The sequence below is a fragment of the Marmota flaviventris genome, chromosome 8 (assembly GCF_047511675.1).
Source record: "Marmota flaviventris isolate mMarFla1 chromosome 8, mMarFla1.hap1, whole genome shotgun sequence".
Lineage (NCBI taxonomy): Eukaryota > Metazoa > Chordata > Mammalia > Rodentia > Sciuridae > Marmota > Marmota flaviventris.
This window is the reverse complement of record NC_092505.1, coordinates 4,741,987-4,758,443: the sequence shown is the minus strand read 5'-3', so window position 1 is coordinate 4,758,443 and position 16,457 is coordinate 4,741,987. Positions and strand designations below refer to the sequence as shown.

The 16,457-nt window shown below is 44.4% G+C and overlaps 1 protein-coding gene across 1 annotated transcript in view; it reads right to left on the bottom strand.

Annotated features, from left to right (window-relative positions):
• Dscam (DS cell adhesion molecule) overlaps window positions 1-16,457 on the bottom strand; it is a 563,164-nt gene that overhangs the window by 223,077 nt on the left and 323,630 nt on the right. The window contains exon 10 of the mRNA XM_071615768.1: window positions 712-831. Coding sequence (XP_071471869.1) covers window positions 712-831 — 120 coding nt within the window. The remainder of the gene's footprint in view (window positions 1-711; window positions 832-16,457) is intronic.

Here is a 16,457-nt window from a genome sequence, read left to right as displayed (position 1 = left end):
GCCACTCACAATAGGACTGCCTTTAAAAACATCACCAAGGTAAGGAGATCATACCTCAAACAGCTACTCTAAAGTGACCAGGCAAATTTTCAAAAAAAAATTAATGATTTTATTTCTTTTTAATTTATTTCATTTTATTTATTTTTGGTACCAGGGATTGAACTCAGGGGCACTCAACCACTGAGCTACATCCCCAGCCCTATTTTGTATTTTATTTAGAGACCGGGTCTTACTGAGTTGCTTAGTACCTTGCTTTTGCAGAGGCTGGCTTTGAACTCACCAGCCTCCTACCTCAGCCTCCTGAGCCACTGGGATCACAGGCTTGTGCCACTGTGCCAGCCAATGATTTTATTTTTTAACTTTCTTCCATTATTTAATCTCATGCCTTAATAGTGGGCACAAACTTTTCCAGGACAGCATAATTTTGACAATTCACCCTTGAAGCTTCTCATGTGCAGGTTTGCAGTGGTCTCCAAGCAGATCACTGTTACTTACAGGTAGACAGATAGTCACTTCCCAGGTATTGGAATAGCCTACCTGGATGATGTGCTTTGGGGGTCTTTCCAAGGACACATTGTCATGAACTTGCATGGTCTGAGTGAAAACACCCGAGACTCGGGGGAGACAGAACCACACTCTACCTGCCGGAAGCATCTCTAGAGAATAGCCTGTATGCTTAGCAGATAACAAGTAAATCAAGTAACTCGGTACCTTTTGAGAATTTCCACACGATGGTGGGGACAGGATAACCCTCAGCCGAGCAATTGAGGATGACAGCCTTGCCATAGATCCCGTCCTGGTCCCGGGGCTGAACCACAAACTTGGGAGGAACTGAAAAGAGAGACATTGGCAGTCATTCAAACGAGACCACAATGGATTGAAGGCATGATTTACCACACTGCATGATTTCTATGAACATTCGAATGCAAAGAGTGCTTTACGTATATGGGAAAACAGAACTGGTGTCAGCAGTTGGAGACCAGCGAGAACAGCGATGCCGTGCTGGCCAGTTCTCCGTACATATCAGTGAGCCTTTGTAGACAGAGCTCTTTGTCGTCTTGTCTTGTTTTTCGTACTAGGGAAAACTGGCCATTTAACCGTGGGAGGGTGGGCAGACCATGGGAACGGGCCTTCTGGTGTTGCTCTGTGCTCCTGGAGATCTTCAGGAAAGTAGTCCATGGAAAATAGAACTGTGACCGCCATCTAAAGGGACAAAATGGGTTTGCTCCTCCAGGAGTGAGAGTCAAGGGTAAGTATTCCCTTGGGTATGAACTGTTCAGAACATCTAGTGTCTGCTTTTCCTAAAGCAGAAGACCTGGGTAATTAATAGGCACTGGCTGTGGGCAGCAGTGGGCACAGCATGGTACTGAACTTTCCCTGAACACCTCAGGAGGGCACATGAGCCCTATTCCTGATGTCAGCACTGTTCAGGGCCACGTAGGGCTATGGAGGCCAGCTCAAGTTAGTTCCACGAAGACTTCATTGTGTCCTTAGAAAAAAATGGTGTATTAGGTGACTATTTAGCTACTGAATTTTGGGAGGCGCTGGAAAGATCCATCCCTAGCTAAAGTATGCCCCAGAGCTTCACATACAGCACACCTGCCAAGGGACGGAAAATGCCTCTGAGATAAACGATTATGCTTCTAGGGGTCTTTGAGGCTTTTCTTAAAGAGAAGGTACGAAGTCTTGTAGAAGTGGCACCTGACAGTGCCTACTCTGTGCGTGTCTCCCAGCAGATGCAGAGCTCATCCTGGGACAGACTCTCAACCAGCAGGCAGGATGAGGGGAGAGGAGAGGGCTCCATCCGCTGGGTATTAAACACCTGGCAGTGAGTGTTCTTCCCTCCATTCCACAGTTCCTGCTGAGGCGAACTTGTCCACCTTGCAACGTCCATAATTCTCCATCTTGAGACAGAAACACGGGCCTCTGTGCTGCCGACAGATAGGAGTTCCAGCTATCACGTCATTGACTCGGGAGAGGGTCAAGATCTAAGTCAGCCGGGCTCAGAAGTAGGTCAGAGTGACGAGAGTCACGTGAAGACCACTTTGGCCAGAAAATAACCAAGGCGGGGGGAACTATATCAAGACACAAGAACCAACTCATGGCTATGCTTTGGGAGAGAGAGGAGAAAAAAAATGCTTGAAACTTTCTAGCACAGCTTTTCGAAGAAAGCATTGCACTTGGATTGCCACAGACAGCCATGGCTCGGGGCGCACAGCCAGGAGGAACCCACACTTTGGCCTCCAGTTCTGCCACCCCTTGTGCAAGTTATAAAATGTCTTTTGGCCTCAATTTCCTTATATGCAAATTAGGGATAATTGCAGCAGCCATTTCATAGAATTGTTTTGAGGATCAGATGAGTTAAGATTAGGAAAGTTCTTAGAACAGTCGTTGGTAGATACAGAGTGAGTCGAAATGCTAGTTCATTTAGTAAATATAGGTATGTCCAGCTTTGACACATCCTTAATGAACAAAGTTCCCAACTCGACAATTAAATAAGTAATTTACACAGTCAATAGGTCTCTGGCATATTGCTTAACTAGTGAGCAATTTTGCTTCATGTAGATGATAGTCTGAGACAAATACATTCAATAAAATGTAAATATGTTTACAATAAGATAACAAAAGGTGACTTCCTCATTGTAAAGAAAATATTTCTAGGAAATAGGCTAGAGATTATACAGAGAAAATTTTCTAATTAAAATAATCCACTAACCTCAAGGGTGGATGACAAATTTTAAAACATGATTCTAGAATAATTCTCTCCAGGATGGAAGGCAGACCTGCAGTTTCCTTCATCCTGTCTGTCATGGATACAATAATCATGATCCATCCATGATCCCTCCCTCAGTTTGGCTCTAATCCATAGAAAAGATTCTAAAACTCATCAAAGAGTTCTCTGTGGGAAATAGTCATTAACAAACTATAAGTATAAAGAAATACAGATGAAAATGGTCACTAAATTGGTAGAATACTGGAAACCACTCCATTAGGAGTAGCTGGGAGTTCGCTGTGAACCCCTTTGCTCTCAGACTGAAATTCTGTCTTCAGATACAACAAGCTCCATGTTCACATGAAGGCCTAATAAAGAAATAAGTGAGCCTCCAAATCGTTACTGCAAGGAGAATAATCCACAGCTGAATTATCAGTTCATGTATCATACCACCTGAGATCATGTTGAGGAAAATAAACTAAGTGCCTGAATAAGCCACATTCTGACCCTCTCCATAAAAGAAAAGAGGACTCTCTAGGTGATCTGCCTTGCCTTTAAAAGTTGACAGAAGACTGTCAGAACCTACATAGTGTCTCTTCCTGTACTAGCAGTGCTGGAAGTACTAGCAGTACTACCACAAGTCGCTGCACCAACAGATAGTTCACAATGCATACAGGTGAGCTCACAATGTGTCCAGGCAAGTTCTGCAAGCAGTTCAGTGATGGCTATTGTAGAAGCTGTAGATTGGTTTTATCTTTGACTTCACCAGCACTGGGATGAAGATAGGAATTCTGGCAATAATGGCTAAAGAAAAAATTATGTTAGCAGTTATGTTGATTCCTTTCAATAAAATGAACTTACAACAAGAATTCTGAGCTTGGAATCATCTAGGTTCTCGCACTGAGCCAACCCGAGACCAGATGCACTCATATCACACATCTTTAGGGACGTTCTTGAGTTGAGTTTGCCTAGCAACAGGTAGTCTAGATAGATCCCTGGTAGAAGTCTGTGTTAGGTTGCTAAGTGTGTCCTCTTTGCCCACCCAGAGCCTAATGTGAACATAAAAGACACACAGTCCCTTGGGGGTTTTATCTCTTAAAAACAAAAAAAAAAAAAAAAAAAAAAAAAACCACCATCACCAGAAAAGATTGAAACTGTAGAGAAGAAAGGGTGTTTGATATGGAATCCATGGCATACTCTTGTATGCCCTAAGCCTCTAGAGATGCATGAAGTCTCCAATACTTTTCAAATAAACAGTAGGTTATTAAAAGCAGTGGAAATCTTTGTTAAATAACTATTTCCTGAACCAGAAGTTTTTTCTGGAGCTCCCCAGGAGTCCCTTCATAATAAATGGGACCATTTCTAAGTACCTAAGTGTGCTTCACATCCTAGAAGTCATTTCCTTTGGCCTCTCCCAGCATTTGTCCCAGAACAACTCTTAATTCACTGACTTACGACAGAGGGGATCCCCTCCATCATCCTCCTGCTCCTCAAGTTTGCGTCTCCAGCCCTCTTCCCATCTTGCCAGCACACCTGGGCTCATCTACCTACTCTCAGCATGGTGGACATATCCTCCAGACCACCATAACCTCCAGACTCCCAGATATTTCCCAGGTACTTCAAACTCAGACCTACAAAATGGTACCTGCTCCTGTCACCACTATCGATCAAAGTCCCTAAGAAAGTAAGCTGAGACTTATCTTTCCAATGGCCCTCTTTCATCTCTTGTACCAGGTACTAACGATTCCTTCTTGAAAATGCACCACACATGTTCAAACTCCCTGCATCTCCACATCCACATGCCAAGTCACAGTGGGTAGCCTGGGGTGTGGTCAAGTACCACCCTCTGTCCACTGGCTTCAGCACCCTGGGATGGACAGCTCCCCACACTGGGCCAGGATCCTGCACAGCGGGCAGGAGTGTCTCTCTCCACTCCCTTAGTGCTTCTCTGAAGTCATGAACCTTCACTCAACTTCAGAAGTAAAATCCAGAAATGGTGGGAAACCACTGTTGATCAGGGAGGGCCAGGAGTTAGGGTAGAGACCCTGCCTCTCCATCCTCACCTGGAAGCTCCCAGGTGAAACCAAGGCTGCTGGTCCCCAGACCCCATCTTGAGAATCATTGTCCTATTGATTCCTCTGAAGATTCCCAGCAGCAGTGAGCCCAACTTCCCACAGTGGCAATTAGCTCATTAATGCAAACTTTACTTAACCTTTCTCCTTTTCTTTTCCATTCTCTTACTGGGGGAACCTGTGAATCATATCCTGAATAAGTAATCTGCAGCCGGTCCGCACCTCACGCTCTCCTCTCAGGAGGACTAAAGCTTGGACAAGGCCAGTATGGTCTCCTACCTGATCTCAGCCTCCTAACTGTCTAGCTGCCAGACTGCTAACCTGAGACCAATCTCCACACAGGAGCCCAGAGGACCCTGCTGAGGCATAAAGAGAACGATGAGATTGCCCTGTTTAAAGTCATCCTATGCCCCCTGGCCACACGTCCCCAAGAGGCACTGAAGCTCCTTCCTGCCATGTGCTTCTCCTAATCCATCTTAAGTACCTGCACATTTCCCAGCACCCCTGTTTTCCCAAATGAGCAAACTGACAAGCATTCTACAATACCAAAACTCTGCAGGCTGTTCCTAGAGTTTCAAAGGGGTCCTTTGATGAAGGAGCCTGACATGCCTAAGGTGAGGGTTGTTTAAAATAGGGTGACCTTGAGCCTGACCTGGGTATTACCCTGGGGCATGTTTCTCTTGTGGCTTTCAGGGAGGAGTGATACACTTAGGACAGGACAGGCACTTCTCTAGGTGCAGACTCTTTGCCTGTTTCATGTGTGGAATTCATGGCTCCTGGGTCGTACACCTCCAGAACACGGACGCAGGCTTCCCCGGCTGTAACAGGGACAGGGCTTGGGTTCTACTGAGGGCAGAACGACGGGAAGCTAGCTGGTGTGGCTAAAGGAAGTGTGTGTGGGCGGGGGGGGGGGGGGGGGTGTCAGTGCTGTGGTTCTCCACTGGAGGGCACTCAGCCAGGACGGCAAACGGTCAGTCTAGATGAGATTTTATTTGACACCAAACCCAGTGGTCTCCCATCACTCTATGAGCCAATGACCTGGCCCCCCGACCCTCTGCCTTCACCTCCCCCTCTTACAGAACAGGGCCCACAGGTCTCTCGCTGTCTTAGGAACACTCCGAACTCACTCCTGACTCAGGGTGTTCGTCCTTGTTGGTCCCTCTGCCTGGGACTCACTTCCTCAGATCCCTGGGACTCACTGCTGCACTGGGCTCTACTTAAAAATCTTGTCAGAAGAGTCACCCTGTCCATCGTATCTGCAGGTCTACTTCTGTCCCTGTCCCTCTCAGTCACCCCACCCGTGTGCTTTTACTCGCACATGTGGACACAGGGACGGTTGGTGGGCCTGGGCACTACCTCTTTCCTGCACTGGAAGCTGGGCTCCGTGGGTCGGGGCCTTGGATGATATCCCTATCCCCCAGAACAATATCGATTGTAAAATAATTGTATAATAATTGCTGAATGAGTGAAGGAAAGCGATGGCATGGATATGACATCAGAAATTGGGCTAATAAACACAGCAATAGAACAGTGGCCTCACCTCATAGAAGTTTTGATTTTTTCCTATCAACTGAGGGCTGACTGCAGCCTTTTGGACTGTGTGTGTGTTTCTCCGTGTGACAGCTCACCACCAACCCCCAGAAACTACAGGCCAACATGAGAGGCAAAGCTCATGAGGTCATCAGCATCCCAGCCAGCAGGCGCGTGGTGTCTGAGCCTCTGTCCTTGGTGCAGAGCCACGAGGAGGAAGGGCCCGGGGCATGTGTGTCCTGCCACTAAGTCTAGCACGTCCTCTCAAAATGACTTCACTCATGCCAGGGTGGCCCAGCGGGTGACATCACTGAGATCACTGGTCCACTGTTACTTGAGCCTTGAGGCCCGTACATGAGAGCTAAGGTGATTTTGCTCTTTGTTAGTTCTATTCCTCTTATGATAGCAGCTGATTTGTTTTAAATTAAATATTCATCAGTCTTCCTGATGATCCAGTCTATTACAAATGTGCTGAGCTTTGTAACGTCCCAAGATTGGAAGACTACGACCAGGAACGACTAGGTATGAGGCCCTGAATTCCACTTCTAGCACCCCCATTTATTCTGCACCTCCGTCGGGGGGCGACTCATTCCCAACTCCTGGAGTGTCTTCAGAAACGCTCTGCACTTGTCCTTGACTCTGTGCCAAGGCCCCGTGCTGCTCCATCGCCTCAACTTGGGCTCCTCCAGGGCCTGTCCGTGTGCCGCCCCCTCCGTCACGTTCCAAAGCCATGGGGACGTGACTGGAAGAGAGGAAGAGGCAGAGGGAGGAGCGGGGAGGGAGTTACCGCCAAGCGCCCACTTTGTAGCAGGCACTGCGAGAACTACATGTTGGTGTCGTCTAACCTCTCGCTGCCCCGTTAGGTATCGTCTCATTTTATGATGAAGAAAATGGACATAAGGAGATGGTGAAGGGATTAACACAAGGTCACCAGCTAACAAGTGTCCACATCTCAATAAGGATGAAGGAAGGAGGGAGGGAAAGAGGGACAGAGGGAGGGAGGTGTACGGGGTGGGTCCTCTCGCCCACCAGCCACAGTGCGCTGCTTCCAAAACAGTCTCCCCCTATTCAAGTCGCCTGGTCTGGGGGTCTCTGTGGTCCCCATCAGTCCTACATCAGGCAAGTACTTCTCCATGGCAAGGGGTAAGGGAGCTGCCTCTGAGCTGGGCGCAGCCTCTAAGTCTTTGTTGGTGCTCCGTGACCTCAGTCAAGAGGCCAAGGGCTTCTGACCTCCCTTCCCTCATTGATTAAACGGAGAGCGACTAGAGGGTTCTGCCGTGAGCCTGGTGCTGCGGCCTTGACAACTGTAGTAGTTAAACTCTCACCGTCCCTATTTTACAGACAAGGAGACTGAGGCTCTGGGAAGTAAGTGGAGTTCCCAAAGTCAGGTGGGAAACGAAGAAGCAGCAATTGGACCCGGTCCTCTGGTGGAAAGGCCTCCCGTTGCCTCTGTGTGGCCTCCTCTCCCTGCGGGCACATCAGGGCCCCCACCAGGCGCTCTGTGACACTGATGTCTCCCTTATCAGGGTTCATTTTGCCTTGTAATTAACAGCCTGTCGCTTTGAGACTCCCGGCCACCCTCACTGTGACAGGCCATTTCAAGGACCCCAGCTTCTCATCCTGTTTCCACGTCCTCCAAGCTAAAGCTCAGCCCCCAAACTTTAAAGCATCTAAGGCAGAAACATTTCTTTATTCCAGTTAAAGATTAAAGTACAACCCCTTGGAGGTCTTTGCTAAATTTCTGTTACTTCATGTGGATTGTGTTTCCTCAACCATCTCTGTTTTTTTTTTTCATGAATGAAACGAGAGATTGTTTCAAGGGTAAGGGCTCAGTTCCCCTCAGTGCTCTTCCTGGAATCAGCAGTGGTAAACAGAGAGAGTCTTAATTTACCTAAAAACTTTACCTGATCTGTCTACGCCCTGCTAAAGCAGTGATAAAAATCAACAACTTGGACATCCAAAGTCGAAATTCTGCCTGGGCTGCGGCTGGCTACAGTTGTAAAGGGAGCTGTCACCCACAACAGGAGCTAACCAGAGGGACAAAAGCTCCCTGTCCCAATTATTGTGAACCAAGGCAAAGGGTGTGGGGGACCAGGAGGATATCCATGCTTTGAAGCAACCCTCCCCCTGCCACCACAGGCCTGGCCCAGCAGCTCAGACAGGTTCATCATCAAGTGCATCCATTGGTCAGCTGGTCATCAAATGCACAAAAGAATCTTGCAAACCGTTCCCCTCCTGTCCTTCCTGAAGTTACAGCCTCAGCTGCACCTCAGTTCTAGCCTCACCACTCCTCATGTGACCTGGAGAGCCCCCATGCTGCTCCTGGGTCTCACTTTGCCTCCGTGTGTGACTCACCGCGCTAGGGACCACAGAGTTTTTCTGTTAAAATCCCCTAACAGAGGCCCATGACCTATGGACCTCTCTCTTAGGACACAGACCTTTGTCATGTGAAGCAGAGTTAGTCTGCAGGGTAGATCTTCTGCACAGAACCACACCATCACACACAGGTAAAGGAGTGCCTTCTCCTCTCTCCGGTTGACTGTCCCTGCAGCCGACCTTCCGGATGCTTCCTCTCCTCCCAGTCCTCTCTCTCAGTTGCTTTACTGCCTAACCCTTCAGCACGCCCCCCCCGCCTCCAGGAACCCACTTCATACATCCCCAGCCTAAGGAAGGCTACTCTCTTCCCTTTGTCGGGCCCTGAAGCTTATTACAGCCCTGTGTGATCTGTCACCTGTCTCTCTTGCTGTGGATTGGGAGCCCTTGATGAGAGCAAAGGTACTTTCATCATCTCAGTGATTGTCCCAGGGCCTGGCAGTTAGGAGGATGTGCTGAGTACCTTGTTGCTTAGTGATGAAATAAGGGGTAGATAGAGGAATAAAGAACAGGAAATGTAGTAATTTAAAGTACAGGAGAATATATTTCTAACTTCCTGTCGATGTTTTGAAGAGTTACAGTTCAGAATTTTTTTTCCCTTAGCAAGTAAAACACAAGAAAATCACGGTGAAGTTTTTGAGAAAACAAAATAAGGATTATTACAGATAAAGACTTTAAAAGACAGAATGCTTCACTGGAGAGTCAGGAGTATGCAGCAGTCCTTAGCCAGTTCCCTCATTTTAGCCACATCTTGCTCACCCAAATGAAGAGGGGGCTCAGGAAAGTGGCTTTGACCTTACTTAGAGTTATTTAAAGGTGACTGGAATCTGAAGTCAGAATGGTACTATTGTGGACATGAGCCCCTGTGGTCACACCAGAGAGCTTAACTCCTTCATATCTGCTCTTTCTTTAAAAATAACTTGGTTATTCTAGGTACTTTTAATTTCTGAATAAGTTTTAGAAAAGTTTTTGTAATTCCTATAACAAAGATTGCTGGGCTCCTGATTAGGGTTTTTCTATTACTCAGCAGTCTTTACTGTATCTTATGCTAAATAAATCCCTAAATATTTGATATTTGGAAGAGTGTATTTTCATTTCCCAATTGTTTTCACTAGTCTATGGAACCATAGTTGATTTGGGGTATTGACTTTTCCTGTGGACTTGCTACAGTTGCTTATTGTTATATAATACACATATAGTAGACATCTTATTATTTTCTCTCTCCTCACCCTTACCAGGTCATTTTTGTGCCTTTCTTTACAAATGTTATAAATTACATTTATTTTTATTGCTTAAGTGCAAAGGGTATGACCTCTAGGATAACAGTAGAAGTGTGAAGTCAAAGTCCTCCACACTTATTCCCAATCACAGGGCTAAAGAGCACTAAATGCTATCCATTTGTCACAGGTGCCTTCCAGTATCTGGTGCTATGACTTGTTTGTGAGACAGTTTTTAAAATCAGGAATGGATGTTGAATAATGAATTATTCCTTTCCTGTGAGAAAGACTACCTCCCCCTGATATGTTATTCATTTTGCTTACTGCTAATTCAATATACTGATATTTTGTTAAATAGTTTTGCATTTATACTCATGAGAAATAATAGTTCACATTTGTCTCTGTGTAATATCTTTATCAAATTATTATTTTAGAATATACTATATCATAAACCAACTGGGGAACTTCTTCTTTCTCCTTTATTATGTAAGATAATTTTTGAAGTATGCTATTATCTTTCTCTTAAATGTTTATCATAATTTACAAACAAATACTCTGGGCCTACAATTACTTTGGAAACTTTTTGATAAAAAGCTCAGTTCCTATGATAGATGTATGCCATTCATGTTTCCCTTTTATCTTGTGTCAATTTGGTCATTTCTTTCAAATCATTTAACATTTGATCTAACTTTTCAAATACTGTGACATAAAATTGTCAATAATAGCATATATATGTGTGTCTGTGTGTATACACAGAATACATATAAAGAAAGGCACAATATTAAGATGTCCACTATATGTGTATTATACACACAGACACACACACATACACACACACACATATCTGCAGTGCTGGGAACTGATATCTAGGCCTTATCTATAATAGTTTGTTGTTATCTTTTTAACTAGTGTTTTTAGGGGTCATAGTGATATTTGTATCTATGTTTACTGTGAATGCTATAATAAGTTACAAGCAACTTATAGTTTCAAATACCACAAATTATTCTTATTGCTCAGTTCAAAATGTGTATTGCATAATTGTTGGGTAAAATATTCTATAACTATCAATTATGTTATTTGATTTTCTTCCAATTACTGAGAAAGGCGTGTTGAGCTTTCTCCGTATCACTGACTACTTTGTCTCTTCAGTTCCATTAGAGTTCTCATCATGCATTTTGAATTGCCCTATATCAGATTTTGATGTTGTTAGTATCTGAATGTTCCCCAAAGTCTCATGTGTCAAAGGCTTGTTCCCAGCTAGTGGCACTATTGGGAGATGTTGTGCCTTTCTTTATATGTATTCTGTGTATACACACAGACACACATATATATGCTATTATTGACAATTTTATGTCATAGTATTTGAAAAGTTAGATCAAATGTTAAATGATTTGAAAGAAATGACCAAATTGACAGGCAGTGGCATGGGTATTACTGGCTGTTCCTAGTCAGATTTACTGTGAGAATTGAGTGCAAAGTGTAGAGCAGAAAGATTTGAAAAATTTGCATACTGGTATCATGCCTGTTATGGTAAGGAAGGGCCAAGGGTAGCATTGCTAAGGAGATTAATGCTATTAAAAATAAACCAAGTACTTTGCACCAGAAAAGGTATTAAAAATGCCCTGAGGGCAATTCAGTATTTGACTAGACCCCACCCATCACAGACTCAAGGGTATAAAACTCCTTTGAAAAGCTTTGTTTCAAGAAAGGAACACCAAGGCACTCTGCTCACATAGGGCCACCTAAGAACTGGTTCCCCAGAATTCACTTCCCTTTGTTCAGGAGCCCAAATTCCAATGTAATAATGGTCCAAAACGACGTGGCTCTAATACTGCAGTCAGAAGCAGGCCTGTCCACATGGTGATGGTTTTGCAGGAATGAAGAATTCAAGAATTGTGGGGTCATGGTAGCTTCCACCAAGATTTCAAAAGAAGGTCTGGGAGGCTAGTCGTCATGAGACAGGGTAAGAATTCCTGAAGACAGCCCCTGAGAGCATGATGCATGAAGCTCTGAGAGTAAAATCAAAGTACAATGGAGACCCCAGGAAACTGGAGATCCAGGAACATGGAATGTCTGCCAAGGAAAGCCACAGGAAACGAGCAGAGCCAGGCCAAGAGAGAGCCGAGGAGGCACAACCAGCAAGGCCAGAGGGTGAAGCTGCTCAAGACGTTTGGAATCTACATCCAACTCTCACCTGCCCCAGGTGCTGGAAATGTTTACCCTCCTGGACTGGGGTTTTGTCCTTGTCCCATCCTTCCTTTCTAGCATGTATCCCTTCGTCTGGGGATGGAATGTTTGCCCTGTCTCTGTCTCACCACTGAATGTTGAAAGCATGTAACTTGGTTTTGAGTTTTCAGGGATTTACAGCTAAGAGTTTGCTTTGAATCTCAGAGGAGACTTTGGACTTGGACTTTTGAGCAATGCTAGAGCTGTCAAGATTTTGGGACTCTATAAGTTGGAATAAATGCATCCGACATGTGCATGAGACTCTGGGGGCAGGGGTGGAATATTATGGTTTGGGGCTAGAATGTCTCCTAAAGGCTCAAGTGTTGCAGGCTTGGCCCCAGCTTGGCCCCAGTGCTACTGGGAGTGGTAGAAACTCTTCAAGTGGGCCTAGGGGAAGGAGTGGGTCACTGAGGGCATGCTTCGGAAAAGTATATTTTGTCTCTGGGCATTTTCCTCTCTCTTTCTTGTCCCTGGCCTCTATGAGGCAAGCAGCTTTGCTCTACATTCCCTTCCACCATGATGTCCTCCCTCACTACAGAACCCAAAACATTGGAGAGCGCTGACCACAGACTGAAACCTCATAAACTGTGAGCCAAATAGATTTCTGTACCTCTATTCTGTTCCTCATTCTTCTCTGGTACTCTATCACAGTGACAGAACACTAACACAGATGTCTTCTCAATGCATTGGCCAGGTGTCTTTATAAGTGCCACTATTTGTTCATGCTAATATTCCCCGTCCTTAGATGTATTTTGCCTAATATTGACACATCTCATCAACATTTTTATGATTTAAATTTCATACCATTTCATTTTTAATCTATTTGTGCCATTATATTTAAACCATGTTTGCATTAGGCAGCATGTATTTGCATCTTCCTTTTTGAATCACTCTGTGAATTTAGTTTGTGTATTTAGTCCACTTGCACTTAAATAGTAATATGATTTTAAGTTTACCCTCTACCTTTAATCCATTGTTCCTGTCCTCCTTGTTACTTTTCATCTCTTTTCCTACCTTCATTTCTGGTTAGTTATATATGTTTTATCTCTTCTGTTGGAATAATGATTGTAACCCTTTGTTTCATTTTTTGGTTAATTTCTCTGGAGTTTACATTCTACATATTAACTCTCCAGGTCTATATTCAGATAACACTGTTCCACTTCATGTATAATCTATAAGAAACCTTACAATAGTACAACTCCATATTCTTCTTGTCATCCTTTGTGCCATTGTTGTTGTACATTTTATTTTTAAATGTTATAAATCCCATGATAAATGATAAATTGTTATTATTGTTTACACATGTAAATACGTGTGTGTGTGTGTGTGTGTGTGTGTGTGTGTGTGGTGCTAGGGATTGAGCCCAAGGCCACGTGCATATCAGGCAAGCGCTCTCCAACACTGAGCTACGGACCCAGCCCTTTTTATTTTATTTTTATTTTGAGGCAGGTCTCACTAAATTGTTGAGGGTCTCACTAAGTTGCCCACGCTGGCCCTGAACTTTGATCCTCCTGCCTCAGTCTCCAAGTCACTGGGCTTAGAACTGTGAGCCGTAATGCCAAGCTCCCTAAATATCTTTAAAAGAAAATAAAATGCAAATAAAGGGTCTTTTATATTCAGCAACAAGTCTGTTATACCCAGGGGACTTCCTTTCTCATGTAGATCAAAGTTTCCATCTGAAATCATTTTCTTTTAATTTGACAAAAATTCTTTAATATGTATTATAGGCAAAACTTGTTAGCAATTAATTATCTCAACTTTTGTCTGAATGTCTTCATTTCATCTTCATTTCTGAAGTGTATATGAATACATTTTGCTAGTTATAAAACGTTTATTAACAAGTTTTCTGCCCCTGCCCTTTTAGGACATTAAAGACACTGTTCCATTTGCCCCTGGCTTGCATTTTTGCTGACGAGTTATCTGAAGTTTTCTCAATTCATTCCCCTGTATATGATGAATATAATTTCTCTAAGTGCTTTTTAATATTTTTTCTTTACCATTTGTTTTTGACAATTTGATTATGATATGCCGTGGTCTAGCTTTCTCTGTGCTTTTACTTCTTGGGTTTTATTAATCTTTATGATGTGTAGATGTATGTTTTCATCACATTTGGAAACTTTTCAACAGGGTTTTCAAATATATTTTCCCTGCCCTTCCTCTTAAACTCTAATTTCATATATATGTGATACTGTCCCCCATTCACCAAAATATTGTATAACATTTCTCAGTCTTTTATATCTTTGTGCAGAAATGTAGATATTTTCTTTTGCCCTCTTTTCAAATTCAGGAATCTTGTGCTGCACATTCAGCCTCCCATGAAGTATACCCAGAGAGCTTCAGTTATCGTATTTTTCAGATCTAGAATTTCTTTTGGTCCTTTTAAAAGTTAATTTAATTTCCTATTTCTCTCCTTCTATTCCCTAATTTTTCACTCACTGAATCCTGGAAAATAGTTATGATAGCTGCTTTCAGACTTTGCCTGCTAATTCCCACATCTGCTGCATCTATTAGAATGCTTATTTTAATTGTTTTCAGCTTATGTTCACATTTTCTTGCTTCCTTACAGATTCAATAGTAATATTTTGTTACATTCAGGTCATTTGCAGATATACTACGCTCTTGGCAGTCTGGATCATTTGTTTGTTTGGTTTTGGTTTTGATTGTTGAATATTGTTCTTACTGACAATTAAGGTTCAGGAGAAGTTCCCAGCCTGTTAGGTATCTCTCTGGGTTTTGTAGGACCGGCCTACAGTAGCCCTCATCCCAGAGGTGGATTAGCCCTACTCTTAGCGTGTGGTCTTTCTGAGATTTCAACTGAGTTCCACATGGGTCCTCTGTTCTGACTAGCTGGAATCAGAATTCCAACATTTCCAAACACTGTGTGACCTTTGCTGGATTTCAGGGAGTCACCCTGCTCTGTGGAACACGGCGTTCAGTTAATACTGTAAAGGGGCCCCGTGTAGACTTCTAGAGGACTTTCTCTGAACAGCTCCCTAATCTCCAATACCCTCCCCATGACGTCCAGTCTCCTCAGGAGCTCTAAATTTCTACTTCTCTTTTCCCTACCGAGCATGTCCTCAGTTGTCTATGGGGGCTCTGCATCCCTCTGCCACATTTTGGAAAATGACCCAAGCAAAATCCAGGAGCTCAGCTCTTCAATTCCCTCCCAGGGACCACAACCTGGGCTGCCTGCTGCACTGCCAGAAAACTTTCTTCATATATTTGTGTCCCATTTTATAGTTGTTCAGGATAGAAGACCACGCCATGGTGGGCTCCCTCCACTGGTGCAGACTCCAGTCCACTGACCAAGGATCCTGCAGTCCTCTCCCCTGTCCTGCCCTGGAACTGACCCCTGCCCCTCTGGCTTTCTCCCACAAGCCTCTAAGCAGCTGTGGAATATCCAGTCTTAAACATGGCAGTGTCCCCCTCCCACGTCCACGTCCAACTTCTCCATTTTTAGGCTTTCTGTCATAGCAAAATCCCGAAAGTGTAGAAACACTTGCATGGTTTTGTATCCCTCCATACTGACACCTTTCTTTTCCTGAGCGCCTCCCCTTGGGCGCTCCCTGCATCCACACTGCTCCTGAAGGTCACAGACTGCATCCATCATCCCAAACCAACTCCCAAACCAACCCCCATTCTTGGTTTTGTTATTTTTCTACTTTTTGCAGGATTGGATACAAGCAAGTATCCTTCTTTCTTGATGTATCTCCTGTTTGGCTCCCAGGGCCCCCAGTCCCCTGGATTTCCTCCGTTGCCTTCTCAGTTTCTTGCTGATTCCTCCAACCCCCATTTGGAGCTCTGAATTCTGGAGCCGGCCAGGCCTGGCCCCTCTGGCTTCTCCCCATGTCAGAACTGCTCTGCCCTGCGGCTTCCCCACAGTGGCGGAGGGGGCTTCCCCACCTGGCTGTGAGGCAGACAGTGCACTTCCACTGCGGACGCCCCTTTCTCTCTCTGCAACATTCACTCTGTGAGCACGTTTCCTGTGTCACCTCCACACATCGTGAACTCAGGGGCTTCTCATTACTGTTTTCCTTCCCGCCGTCATCCCGGGTACTTTCTTCTGGCCTGTGCTGCTGAAATAGCCTCTTAACTATTCTTCTTGCCTCTGGCCCAGGCCATTTTTCACACAGCTGCTAGTGTGATAATTAAAAAGATAAATCAGGCTATGTCACACCAGAGTTAGAGTCACCACTGGCCTCTCTGTGTATGTAGGAAAAGATGGACTTCCAAGATAACTGCATATTCAGATTGGGACAAAATCAACTGGGATTTTACACATCATTGATACCTGGTCACCACTTCCAAAGATGGTTATTTAATCAG